At 36.0% G+C, this 17,195-nt stretch overlaps 1 protein-coding gene across 1 annotated transcript; it reads left to right on the top strand.

Moving 5' to 3' along the window:
* The first annotated feature begins 2,030 nt into the window (after positions 1-2,030).
* LOC132123873 (baculoviral IAP repeat-containing protein 2-like) lies at positions 2,031-3,455 on the top strand. The gene has a single exon (XM_059534571.1). The coding sequence runs from the start codon at positions 2,031-2,033 to the stop codon at positions 3,453-3,455; it is 1,425 nt and encodes a 474-aa protein (XP_059390554.1).
* Positions 3,456-17,195: the final 13,740 nt, after the last annotated feature.

The following is a 17,195-nucleotide window of genomic DNA, read 5'->3' as shown; positions in this document are numbered from 1 at the left end:
CGTTTCTTTGAGAGCCGTTTATAGAAATAAATGACTCTTAAGAATTTAAGTGATAGTTTGACTACATTGATATCAATCACACAAATACGAATCGCACAAGCTGTTTTACACTTTTACAGCAGAATCACATCCGACTATTGCACCGAGAGAGACATACTCATTAAAGATCGAGGCCTTAAAGTTCCACACTTTGGTAAAACCTGCAGATAAAAAAAGAAAAGTCAATTCTAATTCTAATTCTTCATCATCATGAGCCATTTAAAACACATACAGAAAAAGCCACTATAGTGATCAGTTTTAGCTTTTGACTGTTTGTCATTGACATCTTGCTTCGTTTAGCTGGCAAAAAGTGCATAGAGTGTGGTCAGATATTGCATGAAGAGAATTTATGAAAAACATGAATAAATATTGCATCAAGAGAATTAAATGACGGTCCTTCTGAGAGTGTTTAGTATGAGAGTGAATCTTTCTGCTATGTCTACGAAACATCGACGTCAAAGATAAGTATTAAACTTTAAACTCGTCTAACTATTACACTTATTTTTTTTATTACACAGTTATTTGTGTGTGTGTGTCACTAAACAACGGTTAAGCTAATGAATTACGGTTGATACGTGGTATTTTTATGTGAAAGGGGGATGATTCATTTTTTATTCTGACCCCACCAATACTTTTAGGCATCTGTCTTTTAGGCCCGATCCAGAAAACAGTTGTTGTGTCTTAATAATTGTTCTTCTTTTTATGATCTTTTTATTCGGCAGAATGCCGATATATTTTACATATCGTAAATTTCAATTGTTAGATAAATCATCTAACTATTATATGTGAAACAAGCTCAGTCGCATTAGAGTTGGATTCTTGTTTACATTGAACATCGTTATTGAACCTTTTTCAATATTATTGAAAATAATTGTTATAAAAGCGCTATTGTTCTAGGCCTCATCAAAGTCCACATAGTTTTCACCGGACCACTCTGAAACAAGACCAAATATTTGCGTGTAACATTTTGTTTGCATTTCTTCTGAAACACCCTGTTTTGAAATTGTTTAACATCACCATTCTCGATCTATTATAGCTTGTCTATTTTCCTTACACTTTAACACTTACCGTATTGTCGGGTGTGATTGTAATGTTTTGTATGCCGTTTTATTTACACTTTCCCCCGGATATCATATTTGTTATATATCTCTTTGTTCATATACGACAGTATTCACATGAATTGGCTTGATTTGTATCTTGATTTGATACGCGAGACATTTACATTATATTATTATACCGTCTTAGTTTTTAAAATAGCTCTAAAATGTATATTTTAACCATGCGGATATAGAATGCCCCACAAGGTTCTCTGTTCTCTGGCTCTATGTTTTAAAAATGCCGCGAAACAAAGACAAGGACGCCTCTTTCTATAAGCGACCCTCAAAATTTGTGCATACAACAAAATTACTTTTGTCTCACTGTTTGAAGAAAAACTTAAATCAGCTGGTGCTTGATAACTATTGAAGTTATTAAACAACCCTGAATTCGGTAATGATGCGATATGGATATCATGTTTTAATTTTAGCTCAATACATTTAATTGCGGTAAAGGTCTATGAACTTTAACAATAGTCGGTAAAATGAACTTAAACATGAAATAAATCCTAACTACTTTCTAAATGTTTGTAAATCCAAAAACTGTTGTCACTGGTGTCAAAAAATGCAAAAACTGACGTTGGTGAATTAGTTGAAAGTCTTGCCAGCTACATCGTATAGCAAGACATGATAGCCTGCAGATATTTTCTATTCTGGTTAGACCATCTGTAAATGTCTTTCACTCAAATTTCTTCAATGTATGAAAGTATAATGTTGAAATAAAAATTTCTGAATGAAAAAATGTCTGAGCTCATAAAATTAGTATTATAATAATAATATTTAGAATACTACATGATTTAAAAGATTAAATATTTGTTTTCTGCATTTTAATTACCGTATTCCTGAGGCGGCAACCATTTCCGTTCCAGAGTGGACACGCCCTGTGGTCACATTTTTATGTCTTCATCCAGAGCCTTCATCAAAAGTGCCTTTTCCCCGCTTCGCAACGTAGCCATGCTACAGCTTTCCGGCCCCGCGACACCCATTTCAGGCCAAAAGAAGGAGCGGGTGGGTTACCTAGATATGTCTCACCAGCGACCTCGGGTTTGCCACAATCCTGACATGCGTCGGGAACGGGAACGCCTTGACACCTTTCAGAATTGGACTCCTGCACCAGTAAGTCCAGCCGAGCTTGCCAAAAGTGGTTTCTACTACCTTGGTCAGGGCGACAGAGTGGCTTGCTTCAGTTGTGGAGGCCAGCTTAGCAACTGGGAAACGGGAGATCGTGCAGTATCAGAGCACCAGAGGCATTACCCCAACTGCCGCTTTGTTAGAGGTGACCGAGCAGATAATGTACCTTTATCTAGCCTTTTCAATATATCGGCAATGCAACAGTGTGAAGAAAGGTTGCTCACATTTGTCTACTGGCCCTCAAGAATAACTGTTCGACCAGACCAATTGGCTAAGGCTGGTTTTTACTATGTTGGTTGTAATGATGACGTGAAGTGCTTTTCTTGCGATGGTGGACTCAGATGTTGGGAGTCTGGTGATGATCCATGGGTAGAACATGCCAAGTGGTTTCCAAGATGTGAATACCTGTTGCAAGAAAAGGGCCTAGAGTTTGTTCATCAGATTCAAGCAAGATTTCCAAGACTATTTGAACAGCTATTGACTAATGGAGACAGCGACTCAAAAGAATTTGTTAATCCGCCTGTGGGTCCTGGAGAAGACCGTTCAGAAGATGCGGTGGTGAAGTCTGCTTTAGAGATGGGATTTGATTTTGGCCTGGTGAAGCAAACCGTTCAGAGCAAAATTCTCGCAAGTGGAGAAAATTACAAAACCGTTCAAGCGTTGGTATCTGATTTACTAAGTGCAGAAGAAATGGCATTAGATGGTTTTACTTTTCTTAAGAAACATCATCTTGCCGTGTCACAGCGCCTAAAAAGTGTGCAGAGCTTAATGGACCATCTTCTAGAGGAGAGCGTCATCTCACAGAAAGAGTATGACATTATTCGTAACTGCGCTACAGTCATGCAGCAGACAGGGGAGCTCATTGAGTTAGTCCTGTCGAAAGGAAATGCAGCAGCAGAGGTCTTCCTCAACTGGATCAAGAAGAATGATGTCTGCCTGCTGAGAGAACTGATGGCCCAGACAAATGAAGCTGCATCCCCAAGTCAAGATCTTTCAGACTTGTCTATGGAGGAACAGTTAAGAAGACTTCAAGAGGAGCGCACATGCAAAGTTTGCATGGATAAAGAAGTGAACATTGTCTTCATCCCCTGTGGTCACCTAGTTGTGTGCAAAGAATGTGCACCTTCTCTGAGCAAGTGCCCCATATGTAGAGGCTTGGTCAAAGGAGCTGTCCGTACTTTCCTATCATAAAGTGAAGATATTCACCATCCAAGTAACAAACAGTTTTTGGATTTAACTTGATGCATAAAAACAAAGTTTATTATTTTCACTCGATCCAGTGACAACAGTTTTTGGATTTACAAACATTTAGAAAGTAGTTAGGATTTATTTCATGTTTAAGTTCATTTTACCGACTATTGTTAAAGTTCATAGACCTTTACCGCAATTAAATGTATTGAGCTAAAATTAAAACATGATATCCATATCGCATCATTACCGAATTCAGGGTTGTTTAATAACTTCAATAGTTATCAAGCACCAGCTGATTTAAGTTTTTCTTCAAACAGTGAGACAAAAGTAATTTTGTTGTATGCACAAATTTTGAGGGTCGCTTATAGAAAGAGGCGTCCTTGTCTTTGTTTCGCGGCATTTTTAAAACATAGAGCCAGAGAACAGAGAACCTTGTGGGGCATTCTATATCCGCATGGTTAAAATATACATTTTAGCGCTATTTTAAAAACTAAGACGGTATAATAATATAATGTAAATGTCTCGCGTATCAAATCAAGATACAAATCAAGCCAATTCATGTGAATACTGTCGTATATGAACAAAGAGATATATAACAAATATGATATCCGGGGGAAAGTGTAAATAAAACGGCATACAAAACATTACAATCAGACCCGACAATACGGTAAGTGTTAAAGTGTAAGGAAAATAGACAAGCTATAATAGATCGAGAATGGTGATGTTAAACAATTTCAAAACAGGGTGTTTCAGAAGAAATGCAAACAAAATGTTACACGCAAATATTTGGTCTTGTTTCAGAGTGGTCCGGTGAAAACTATGTGGACTTTGATGAGGCCTAGAACAATAGCGCTTTTATAACAATTATTTTCAATAATATTGAAAAAGGTTCAATAACGATGTTCAATGTAAACAAGAATCCAACTCTAATGCGACTGAGCTTGTTTCACATATAATAGTTAGATGATTTATCTAACAATTGAAATTTACGATATGTAAAATATATCGGCATTCTGCCGAATAAAAAGATCATAAAAAGAAGAACAATTATTAAGACACAACAACTGTTTTCTGGATCGGGCCTAAAAGACAGATGCCTAAAAGTATTGGTGGGGTCAGAATAAAAAATGAATCATCCCCCTTTCACATAAAAATACCACGTATCAACCGTAATTCATTAGCTTAACCGTTGTTTAGTGACACACACACACAAATAACTGTGTAATAAAAAAAATAAGTGTAATAGTTAGACGAGTTTAAAGTTTAATACTTATCTTTGACGTCGATGTTTCGTAGACATAGCAGAAAGATTCACTCTCATACTAAACACTCTCAGAAGGACCGTCATTTAATTCTCTTGATGCAATATTTATTCATGTTTTTCATAAATTCTCTTCATGCAATATCTGACCACACTCTATGCACTTTTTGCCAGCTAAACGAAGCAAGATGTCAATGACAAACAGTCAAAAGCTAAAACTGATCACTATAGTGGCTTTTTCTGTATGTGTTTTAAATGGCTCATGATGATGAAGAATTAGAATTAGAATTGACTTTTCTTTTTTTATCTGCAGGTTTTACCAAAGTGTGGAACTTTAAGGCCTCGATCTTTAATGAGTATGTCTCTCTCGGTGCAATAGTCGGATGTGATTCTGCTGTAAAAGTGTAAAACAGCTTGTGCGATTCGTATTTGTGTGATTGATATCAATGTAGTCAAACTATCACTTAAATTCTTAAGAGTCATTTATTTCTATAAACGGCTCTCAAAGAAACGTCTTCACCTAAAACACACACACACACAGTCCAACGTACAACATGTGAAACAGCGTCGTCTGCTATCTGAACAAGATGACTAATCTAGCGGAGTAATAAAACCATCATCATTTGAAAACTTTTGTGTATTTATTTGTGTATCACAAATTCTTAGTGAATTGATCTTTTGAATCTTACACATGTGATTCCTGTATAAAAATTATGTTTTAAAGTTAGTCCATAGTCTTTACAAGAGTGTGACAAAATCCACCCACAGATACATCCAAAGATACTAAGTAGGAGAATATCTAACTGTATAGTGTGAAGATTCCATTATCTGTTTATTTTGGGTCTGATGTTATAAGTATTAGTTAATAACAAAAACTTTAAATCAACATAATATTAATCAAATATGGTTAAATTACAGTTTGAAAATGTTTATTTTTTTTGTTTATTAACTGATTTAAGCACAGTTTACGACCAAGTACAGTTTTTCAACCATCTAAAGTTTTGAACAGGCATTGTTTAATAACAATTATATTTTAGGTCACCGTTAAACAAAATAATTTATATCATACACAAGTCTTCTAAAAGATAAATAGAAGATAAGTATGCATTCAAACTTTAAAGATTTAAACAGTCTTTTAATTTTACGATTATGATTTGAAATAAATTTAGTGTGTACAAAACTTTGGCCCTGGAAAGGCGTTAGCAGACTAACATGACATACGCTCTGACACGATGCACAGAGGCTCATCTGTCATCCGATATCCTGAAGTTATCATTATTGTCAAGTAACTTCTTTCTCTGCGCTGATCGGAAGACCCTTATTTCTGGAAGATTCCCAGTTTCTAAATGTTCTCGTGGTTGCTCTCTCTGAAGATAGGCCTATGTTATTGTCATTTTCTCACAGATACAACTTAAGAAATTATTGAACATTTCACAGGCGTGAGATGACTTGTGACACTTTAAATTATTTTACATACCCATGATAAATAAAAAAATATACTTTGTTCAAGTCGAATTTTTCCACAGACCCTCGTTGTAGAATATTTGTTTTTATTAAGACTTTTAATAGTTTATTTAAATTTTATTTTTAAAAGATATCATTTAACCTTTTAAGATTTTACTTTGAAGTAATTTTAGCCCTAACACAATGTCTCATCCCATCACTGATTACAGTCCTCTGAGTCAGAGACGCTGGTGTGAGAGAGAACCACTTTGTGATTTATGTCTCTTAAGAGCTTCTTGAACATGTAAGTTCAAGAGTTGTAAGTTTCTAAACATGTAAGATGAGTTTTATTCTTTTTACAAGCATTTCAGTAGATTTTTTAGTAAGACATTATATTAAATTATTGTATATGATGTTATATGTATATTAATCTCACTTTCACCGTGCTCAGGAATGTGGAGTGGGGTCCTGTTTCATATGTCAGAGCTCACATGTGAAGGGGCACGTACAGACACACACACACACACACACACACACACACACGCACACACACACACACACACACAGAGACACATGTGTTTTACTTTTTGACACACATACCGTGCGCCTCCCTATGTTTTGAGACGGTGCTTTAAGAGACATTCAGGAATGACTATATGAATTCAGTTGTGTAAAACAATTTTGAATCCATTCATACATTGCATTTTTGTGGACATCAATGGACAATGATGTGTTAGGAGCTACTTCTTCAACTCTCTCTAAAATAAGGTAAGACAATTTTATTTATTATTTTGTTTATCTAAAATAATTGGTTTCAGTAAGCATTTCATTTATACTTTTATTCATCTAAAACTAAAACAATTGGATTAATAAGATATTTATATTATACTTTTAAAGGCATGTTTTCAACTTTTGTAAGTGTGAGATTTCACCGTACTCTGGTATGCAAAGGAGGGGGTCAGAGCTCAGACGGAGAGGGGGCGCGCATAGACGGACACAGACACGCGCACCACAGTGAGGTCATTCAGAAAAAACAGTGTTTTTGTTTTACCACTTTTAATAATTTAACAACTCTATTACAACTTTTAATAATGTATTAAATGTAAAACATTTTTTAACTTTTAGGATTATAATTTCAGTCCCTGATGTCTTGATCACTGAAGTCAGAGACCGTCTAGACTTACAAACATGTGTTATTTTTATTTTATTCTTTTTAGTAAGATATATTGTGTAATCATTCCATTATATAATTTTAAAGGATATAATTTTTTGACAACCATAGTTTAATTGTTTTAGATTATATAATTTATATTATATAAATTATATAAAGGATAGAATATAAAGGATAGAATGTTTTATGTAATTTTTATCTAAAACTAAAACAATTGGTTTTAGTAAGCTTTTTATAACCTTTTTAAAAGAACAGAATGTTTTTCAACTTTAGCATGATAATTAATTATATTATATAAATTATATAAATATTATATAAATTATAGAATGTTTTATATATAAATGTGAAATAACTAAAATGTTTTTTTTTTCAACCTTAGCATGATAATTAATTATATTATATAAATTATATAATGTTTTATATATGAATGTGAAATAACTGAAATGTTTTTCAACCTTAGCATGATAATTAATTATATCATATAAATTATAGGATGTTTTATATACAAACGTAGAACACACCGATCCCATTTATACACTGCTCAGGAATGTAATGGGAGGGGAGACACACACACAGACACACACACACACATAACCGTATAACAGGCACAAACTTCAAACAACCTAACTGACACAAACTTCAAACAGCGTAGGGGAGGGTTTCCTAAAACCATGATTTAGAACTAACTAGGGCAATAGGGTAAAACTTTCTGTCAAAACCACATGATCGATGCGTGGGGAGTGTTTCCTTTACCGTTTAAACTAGCTGTCAAAAACTATAATTTAGTACTAACTAGGTCAATAGGGTAAAACTTTCTGTCAAAACCACATGATCGATGCGTGGGAAACGGTCATAGGTTAGCCCCTGAACTCATTCCGGAAGTTCAACCCATCCATCATAAGGTCACCAGAAGTTCAACCTGTCAAAAGGTCAAAGGTCAAAGTCATAAATCATCATGACAGAAGCAGTAGAATAATTACTACTTACGCGGTTTACATTTAGATATCCTGGCATCTCTCACACCTGCAATAATGCAGTGATCACTCATATCATCTGCAAAAACAGCAGTAGCTTTGTATTTCTTCGGCATATTTGTTAAAAACAAATCAAGAAGCGTAGACTTGTCAGGATGTTTAGGATTTGGCCTAGTAGGTGAGTCTATAATTTGAGTCAGATTCGCTGAGTCACAAAAACTTTTAATTTGATCAGATGCAGATGTTAGCCAATCCCAATTTAAGTCTCCCATTAAAGCCAATTCTGTATATTTTTTAGATGACAAACAGTCAGACAATGAGGACAATGTTTCCTTTGGAGCAGAAGGAAGTCTATAGCATCCCACATAATTCTGCGATAACTAAATATTTAACACTAGCAATTCAAATTGTTTAGGCACAGACTTGGATAATTGTACTGTTGACTGTAAACTATTTTTTTCATAGATCGCCACTACTCCACCTTTAGCACGATGATCAGTTCGAAATATATTATACCCCTCAATAAAAATGTAACTATCAGGAGTGGATCTACCCAGCCAAGTCTCGGATAGCACCATATTATCAACATTTGTCGATTTGGCCCAAATTCTGTCTATATCAATTTTTGGTAATAGACTTCTTACATGTATGTGCACAAAACCAATACCTGACCTCTTTAAAAAATCAGCAGGGGTTTGCAGAGATATCATATCTGTCACAGGACCTGGGTTAGGTTGCACATTTCCTGACAACTGCAACATAAGTGTAATTATACATTTCAACATACAGTGCTTTCTGCAATTTTTAAAGTCCCCACTCATTGTGATTTTGGGCCAATCAAGTCTCCATGTATATACATTTAAAATATACATTTTATAATCAAATATAGATTTTTTTTTATCATCTCCTATTTACAGTAGGTGGCATGACATCTGAGTGACATTGAAAACTGCTGGGAGCTCACATTTCTCCGCAAGAGGTCACTGGGATAATTCTCTGTTCTCTTGAGGTTGGCTTTTGTCATGTTTTATCAAAGCTGACTGTGTTCGATTGAAATTAAAGGTTAAATAATAATAATGGCAGATCATAGTCACTGAGAACAAAGCATGATTGTATGATATCAATTAATGCTTTGCTAGTTTACGGCAATTCACAAAACAAACAAACAAAGAACATTGCTTAAATGATCACACGGGCAAATTGAGGACACTGATGAACTCTCTTAGCTGGTTAATTGTTTCCCCTTTCGGACAATTTTTTTTGTATTTTTTTTTTATAATGTACGCTTGTGTGCACATGTTCCGCTCTGAAGACATTAATCTAAGTTCTTGGTAAACTCCTACACTCTAATTATGAAGTAAAGCACTGTAATCACCCACTAAGACAGCCTTTAATTACCCATCTACCCCTACACACTTTACCTAGTTCCTGATGTACACACACTGTTCTGAGCCTATACTGGACATAATAAAACTAAAACTCTTCTCCGTTACATACAGACTGGGATAATACCCGTTTTATATATATGACCGTTTTGCCATTTATAGGAATTGACAGTCAGAAAGGAAAAGGGAAAAAGCAAAGATACTGAGATTGGTAAATGATGCAAGCTGGAATCAAACTCAGATCATGCATTAAAGGGTTAGTTCACCCGAGAATGAAAATTGGTCCCTCTTCTACTCACACTCAAAGCATCCTAGGTGTGTGTGACTTTCCTCTTTCAGAATAATCCAATCGAAGTTACATTAAAAATTGTACTTGCTCTTCAATCCTTTCAATGGGGTAAACGGGTGTTTGTTGTCAACAGTTCAGAAGACGTGAAATAAAGTGTGCGCATCTGTAATAAAACGTCCCTCACACAGCTCCGGGGGGTGAATAAAGGCCCCCTGTAGCAAATGTAAAAGACATGAACATGAATGTGCCAATATTTCATTACAGTGAGTTAATGCTCTATCGTGTTATCAAATACACAACACCTACCACCTACACAAATCCCTACCCAAAGCCTAACTGAAAGTGTTAACAAAAGCAAACATGAGACAAAAATACATTTATCATGCCATTTTATCTTGCTTAGAGTCTTTGAGCTCTTTGATTGCCACTCATGTTTTACAGTAGGACTTGTACCCAAGCACTTGCACTAATGTACAAGGTGTGCTATCGAGCAAGTTTACTATGTCAGAAAACTCTACACATGGTGCCAGTTATGTGATGCAAACATCCAAATGCATTAGTTTACAATCCATGTACTATGGTACAAGTGTTTTGAGGTCATAATATAGTATTGTGCAAGCAGCCAGGCAAATATAAGTCTTGATTAATCAATAATCTGCACCTAGAATCATAATTTGTATGAAAAGGAATGACAGTTTTTGGTATTTTACTGCCTGTAGTATTAACTTCAAAAGCAATGAATGCAGTGACGTGAAGTGAAATGTATGAATAGGTATATTATTGTATAGGTACATTTTTGAATTTTTACCAAAAATGTAGGTAGAGGCACGTGTTTTTAATAAACCTGTGATTAATCATTGCTAGCAATACATTTTGACAGTGTTTCAAGTCAGCATGTAACACTTGACCCAGTTACTTTCTTAATACACAATTGCTGATTATGTTTCATGTTGACTTTACATGTATTTAAAAATACCGACTGATTTTTGCAGGTCAACCATTTAACCTGTAATCTCAATCTGATGACATATAATGGAAGTCCTGCGTAGATTTATACCTGTGAAATGTCATGTCACTCTTTATAACAAATGTGCTGGAAATTATATGTACACGTGGCTCTGGTGCTGGTGTAACTTTATTCAGTCCTATTTTTGCTTTCTTATGAAATAAGATTTAAATATGTCTATCTTTGGGTGAAATCAGGTTTGAACTGTTAATGTCATTTTCAGGATGTAAAATCTGATGGAAGATTAAGGCGGGGGATTGTAAAAGGTTGATATAGTTTTAGGGATGGCAGGGAGTCGTCTGGAAATAGCTGAAGGCTTTAAGCCTGTGTTGATACATTATCTGATAAAGAGCAAAGATGCAGTCTGTTCTAGATGTGCCATTATCTACAAAGAATAAAAGAGGAGAGAGAGAGAGAGAGAGAGAGAGAGAGAGAGAGAGAGAGAGAGAGAGAGAGAGAGAGAGAGAGAGAGAGAGAGAGAGAAAGAGAGAGAGAGATCACAGCATGATAGCATCAATGGCTTGGTCTATTGATGGATGGTCTCCCTTCAGCACCTTCATGACAACATTCACCATTTACTGATATAACTACTATCACAAATCACATCTCTACTTATGTGCTGCAGAGGATCTAAATACATTTCTCATTTGTGTCTTGTTTTCAAGTAAAGAAAACTGGTTTTAATTATTTTCATGATTTTGATTACCTGTGAGCTGGTCAGGAGAGGATGGCCAGTCTTGGCTAGGCTGGGAGATTATCTGAACCAGTAGAAATTAGGTAAGACCTGCAAAACCACATCAGGCTGATTTAAAGGAACTATTCACCTAAAATTAAAAATGTGCAAAAATTAATTAAATAAAAAAACACCCTCAAACCATCCATAATGTAGATAAGTTGGCTACTTCATCAGAACAGATTTGGACAAATGTTCCACAACATTCCACTTGCTCAACAGTGGATGCTCTGCACTGAATGGGTGCTGTTAGAATGAGAGTCCAAACAGCTGATAAAAACATCACAATAATTAACAAGTAATCCACACAACTCCAGTCCATCAATTAATGTCTTGAGAAGTGAACAGCTGTGTGTTTGTAAGAAACAAATTCATTATTTATTAGACATTTTAAACTTCACGCAAGTCCATAATCCATAATAACCCTTTCTCCAGTGAAAAATTAATCTTGCCTGAATCAGGAGAAGAATATGTACTGATCAGGCACTGTTTAGAAGCTAAATCAGTCCAAAAACAGTTCTAAACAAATATGTGTTTTAATGTGAGAGGACAACAGGGGATGGATTTTTTTTTTACAGAAGGAAACATTAATTTTAGATTATGGACTTGCATTGTGGCCATTTGTTTTTTGTTTTACTTCTGTTAGTTTATTTAAAGTGCCCCTATTATGCCATTTTTAAGGTTCCTAATATTGTTTTGGGAGTCTCCTACAATAGGATTACATTCATGCAAGGTCAAAAAATGCTTTTGTTTACTCAAAATATATACAGGATTTGTTTCCACTGTTATGATGATGATACTCATCTATATTTCTCAATAAGACCAGATTAAACTTTTAAATCATCAAAGCTAACAGAGTGTGTTAAAAATTAAAAAAATGGATGGACAATAATTTTCTCCTATTAAATTCGGATAAGACAGATATTAATTATTGGACCAAAATACAGTAAACAGAATCTTTTGGATTACAGTTTGGAAATAGACAGATGTACTGTTACTTAAAAATCTGGGTGTTATATTAGACAGCAACTTCATGTTAGACAGCAAATCATATTTCCCATGTTACAAAAACAGCATTCTTCCATATTAGAAACATTTCCAAGCTACGAAACATGTTATCTGTTCCTGATGCAGAAAAGCTAGTTCATGCATTCATGACCTCTAGACTGGACTATTGTAATGCACTTCTAGGTGGTTGTCCTTCATCTTCAAAAAACAAGCTACAGGTAGTCCTAAATGCAGCAGCTAGAGTCCTTACCAGGTCAAGAAAATATGATCATATTACCCCAATTCTACAGTCTCTGCACTGGCTACTAGAGGCTGACATTTTTTCGGGAATCCCACGGGTCACGGGATTCCCGTGGGATTCCTGCAGGATGGGAGTCATCTTTGCTATTAATCACGGGATTTGGACAGTACAGGATAAAAGGTTAACGGGAGCAGACGGGAGCGGGAATCAACCAATAGCAAAGACGACCAAAAAAGAAAAAAGTAAATGCACCATTTTGTAGTTTCCTTTTAATACGCCTACAATGTAACGCAATTAAAAAATAACTACACGACCCAGCCGTCCCAGAAGCCATCAGTGCTTTTTGTCACAGCTTCCCGCCGGATTTCAAAGAGGAGAACTAACAGCCGCGGAGAAGTCGATGTGGCAAAAAATGATTTACAGCGCAAAGTCAGAAGTAATGACATGTCTATTAAGTTCACAGAACTGTTCGGAAAGTCAGAAATATTAATTAAGTTTATGAGAGTAGAATGTGACGGTGATAGCACAATGTACGCTGCTTGTAAGACATGCTTAGTCTTAGTCAAGTACGCAAGTGATTCAGGGACGAGCGGTCTGAAGAGGCACACTTGCAAGGCAAATTAGGGAAAGAATCAGCCAAGCATCGCTTCGTTCATAAAGCGAAAATTGCCGTCAGGTGTCAAGTCTCGTCTGACCGACAAAATTGCTCGCATGTGCAGCCAAGATCTCAGACCCTTTGCTGTGGTAGAGGGGAAAGGCTTTACCAATGTAGCACAGGAGCTGCTCGACATTGGAGCCAAATATGGAAGTAACGTGCAGGTGGAAGACATACTGCCATGTGCACGCACAGTTTCCCGTCACGTAGAAGGGGAGTATGAGAAAATAAAACTGCTGGTCATGGAGGAGCTCAGTCAGGTATGTCACTCTGCACTATTTTTATACATAAATTGTACCTCTCACGCAGTAGTCTGTGATCTATAGATTCTAAACCCTATACACCAAATTTTCCTTACAATTTTTAAACGCCATAATATCTCCATATTCTAAACTGTTAATCTTTTTTACATGCAAGCTATTTTGTGGCCCATTAAAAATATAATTCTTCCTTTCATGCAGACTAGAGACCATGCTGTAACCACAGACCTTTGAACAGAGGAAAGGACCAACACACACTACATCACTGTTACAGTGCATTACATCCTTGACTGGAAGATGGTAAATCGGATTCTGGCCACAAGAGAGATGGAAGGTGTTAAATCCAGTGACCACATCAGAAGGACTGTGGAGAGAATCCTTCAGGTATCTCTCTCCGTGTGTCTGTCTGTCTCTCAAATCAGATCATCTTTATCCACAAGGCATGTGTAATTAATATTGCTAATTAATGATAAAATTGGGAAAAGTATGAGAACAGAGTGCAACAGTAACAACAAAAAACATGTTTACAAGAAAAATTATACAATAAGAGAAATATATCAATAAATACAACATGTGTGTGTCACTGTCCCTTACTGTACTGCACATCAGTTTGTTGCAGGCAGCTGCATTTGCTGCTCTCTGTGTCGGAGGCAGTTTTACTTTTTTGATAGATTAAGGAAAACGTTTCATAAAAATTTCAAACTTTTTTAAAATAGTTTTCATATTTTCATATCTTGGTGTCCTCCTGTGCTGATATGCATTAAGCATATGTGTAAACTCTGTGTGTTTTGTCCTAATATAGTTATAAACATTTATTGAAAAGTTCTCTGTTCAGTTACAGGACCGTTAGTCATTCTGTTTTGATGCTCTTATATCTGGGTTTCTTTTTGCAAAGCCTTTGTGTTAGTCTTCTTTTAATCTTTTTTTTTTTTTTTACCTCACACAGGAATTTGGCATCCTGAGCAACGACACCGCTTTTGTAACGGATAATGGCTCAAATGTGGTTGCAGCATTCAAGGATTATGTCCGACTCTCCTGTGCTGGCCATAATATCAACTTAATCTTAAAACATGTATTTGACCACTTGGACGAGGACAACCCAGTGCACAGCAACATCATCAAGCTGTTTAAGGACACAAAGACCCTTGTCACACATTTCAAAAGAGCAGGGTAAAATAGCATACAATTTTATGTCTTCCTGGTAAATCTGCTTATATAGTTTGAAAGAAATTAAAGTGAAATAAATAAAATTAAGCTACTGTAATTTATACCTGCACAGGTCTTTGTTTTTTTTTAACTCAATTTTAAATAAATCTCTTTTTTTTTTTATAAATGTTGTTTTCCCAAAAGAGAGGCCAATGAATTGGAATTTATGTCACCGTAACATCCATTTTTCTTGTGCAATCTCTTTATATTTTAGGTTACAAAAAGCACTGGACCAGTCACCGAAGCAATCTGTGGAGACGAGGTGGAATACCAGACTAGCAATGCTCCAATCTGTTAATGATGCTCTGAGATCTGGGAGGCTGCATGACATCCTGCTTCGCCGAAACGAGCTCCGTTACCTCAACAACATAGACTGCGAACTTCTTGAAGACATCATCCAACTCCTGAAACTTTTCGATGAGGCTACCAGGCATCTCTCCACTGATCAGACACCTACCATTCACCTTGACATGTTTCCAGTGTCTTCTTGACTTCTGGCGGGAGATGTCAGGTGGGCTCGTACCAGTTGCCAAGAGGCTGCTAGCTATCCCCGCAACAAGTACTCCTTCTGAGCGTAGCTTCAGTGTTGCGGGAAGACTGATAGAGGAGAGGCGTTCTACCCTCAATCCAGAAAATGTAGATGCACTTTTGTTCCTACACAGCAACATATAACTAAGATGGACTCATTATGCAAGAGCATAATTGATGAAAATCGTTAACATGTAATTAAAAAAAACTATAAATGTAAACTATAAATCAACAATAAATGAGTAAAATGCAGCTTTATGTGCTTTTTGGGTTTATTAAACTATTTTACACATGGTGTGAACTATATACTGTTTTTCTTTTATTTGCTGTCTTCCATTTTCTGGAGAAAATCTAGCAACAGGGGCTCAGCAGCTGGTCTAAACAGGATGGAGAGCAGATTAAATCAAATTCTATGTATTAACTAAACACTAATTGAAGAAAAAAATATATGGGAGCGGTACATGAGTGGGAGTCAGTTTAAACAGGAGCGGGATGGGAGTGGGAGTCAATTTACCAGGAGCGGGATGGGATGGGATTATTTTTTAAACTTTGGTCTGGGAGTGGGACGGGACAAGATTTCTTTCTATGGGAGTGGGATGGGACAGGAGTGAAAATCCACTCCCGTGTCATCCTCTACTGGCTACCTATAAAGTTCCGTATCAGTTATAAATTATCATTACTTACCTATAAGGCCCTAAATGGTTTAGCTCCTGCGTACCTAACTGACCTTCTACCAAGGTCACAAAACGCTGGACTTTTGGTAGTTCCTAGGATAGCAAAGTCTACTAAAGGAGGTAGAGCTTTTTCACATTTGGATCCCAAACTCTGGAATAGCCTTCCTGATAATGTTCGGGGTTTAGAGACACTCTCTCTGTTTAAAACTAGATTACAAATATACATAAATAATAAATAATACATATCTTTGGTGAAGCATTCAAATATGCATGTCATAATGTAATTTTCTGTAAAGTTGCTTTGCAACGATTTGTATCTTAAAAAACGCTATACAAATAAACTTGAATTGAATTGAAAATATGCATTTAATATCATCTAATTTCCCAGCGATTCTCAAACGATTCTTTCAATGCAGTTCTAAGATTCAGTCTCTCTAAAACCATCCTTTCCATGAGCCTACTCTGCTCTGATTGGTCAGATGGCCCAGTCTGTTGTGATTGGTCTATCATGTACAGCGCGTTGGAAAGATACAGTACGCCCATTGCCATAGTTCCGTATTTTAAATGCTCGATAGAAAATAGAAAAATCTATTATTTATTAGCCAGCTAGTCCAAATAATCCAGGTACTGAGCCATCTTTTAACAGCAAGCATTTAGTGAATCCCACATTGAACTTTTTTTTTTTTTTTTTAACTCCCAAATATTAGAAAAGCAGTCGTCAGTAACATGACATTTTTGTGGATGGGGGCAGGTTTTTCGCTGAATGCCAATGAAGAACATAGACGGGTTATTATGCCAATGTGTTACCCCGTGATGTGATGTGATGTAAAGCGCTTTGAGTGCTTAGAAAAGCGCTAGTTGATTCTATATTTTGGGAGACAATAACTTTATTTATTGTGTACTTTC

This window comes from Carassius carassius, chromosome 42, assembly GCF_963082965.1.
Source record: "Carassius carassius chromosome 42, fCarCar2.1, whole genome shotgun sequence".
Taxonomy (NCBI): Eukaryota; Metazoa; Chordata; class Actinopteri; order Cypriniformes; family Cyprinidae; genus Carassius; species Carassius carassius.
The sequence above is the reverse complement of the archived record's forward strand: the minus strand, read 5'-3'. Positions and strand labels throughout refer to the sequence as shown.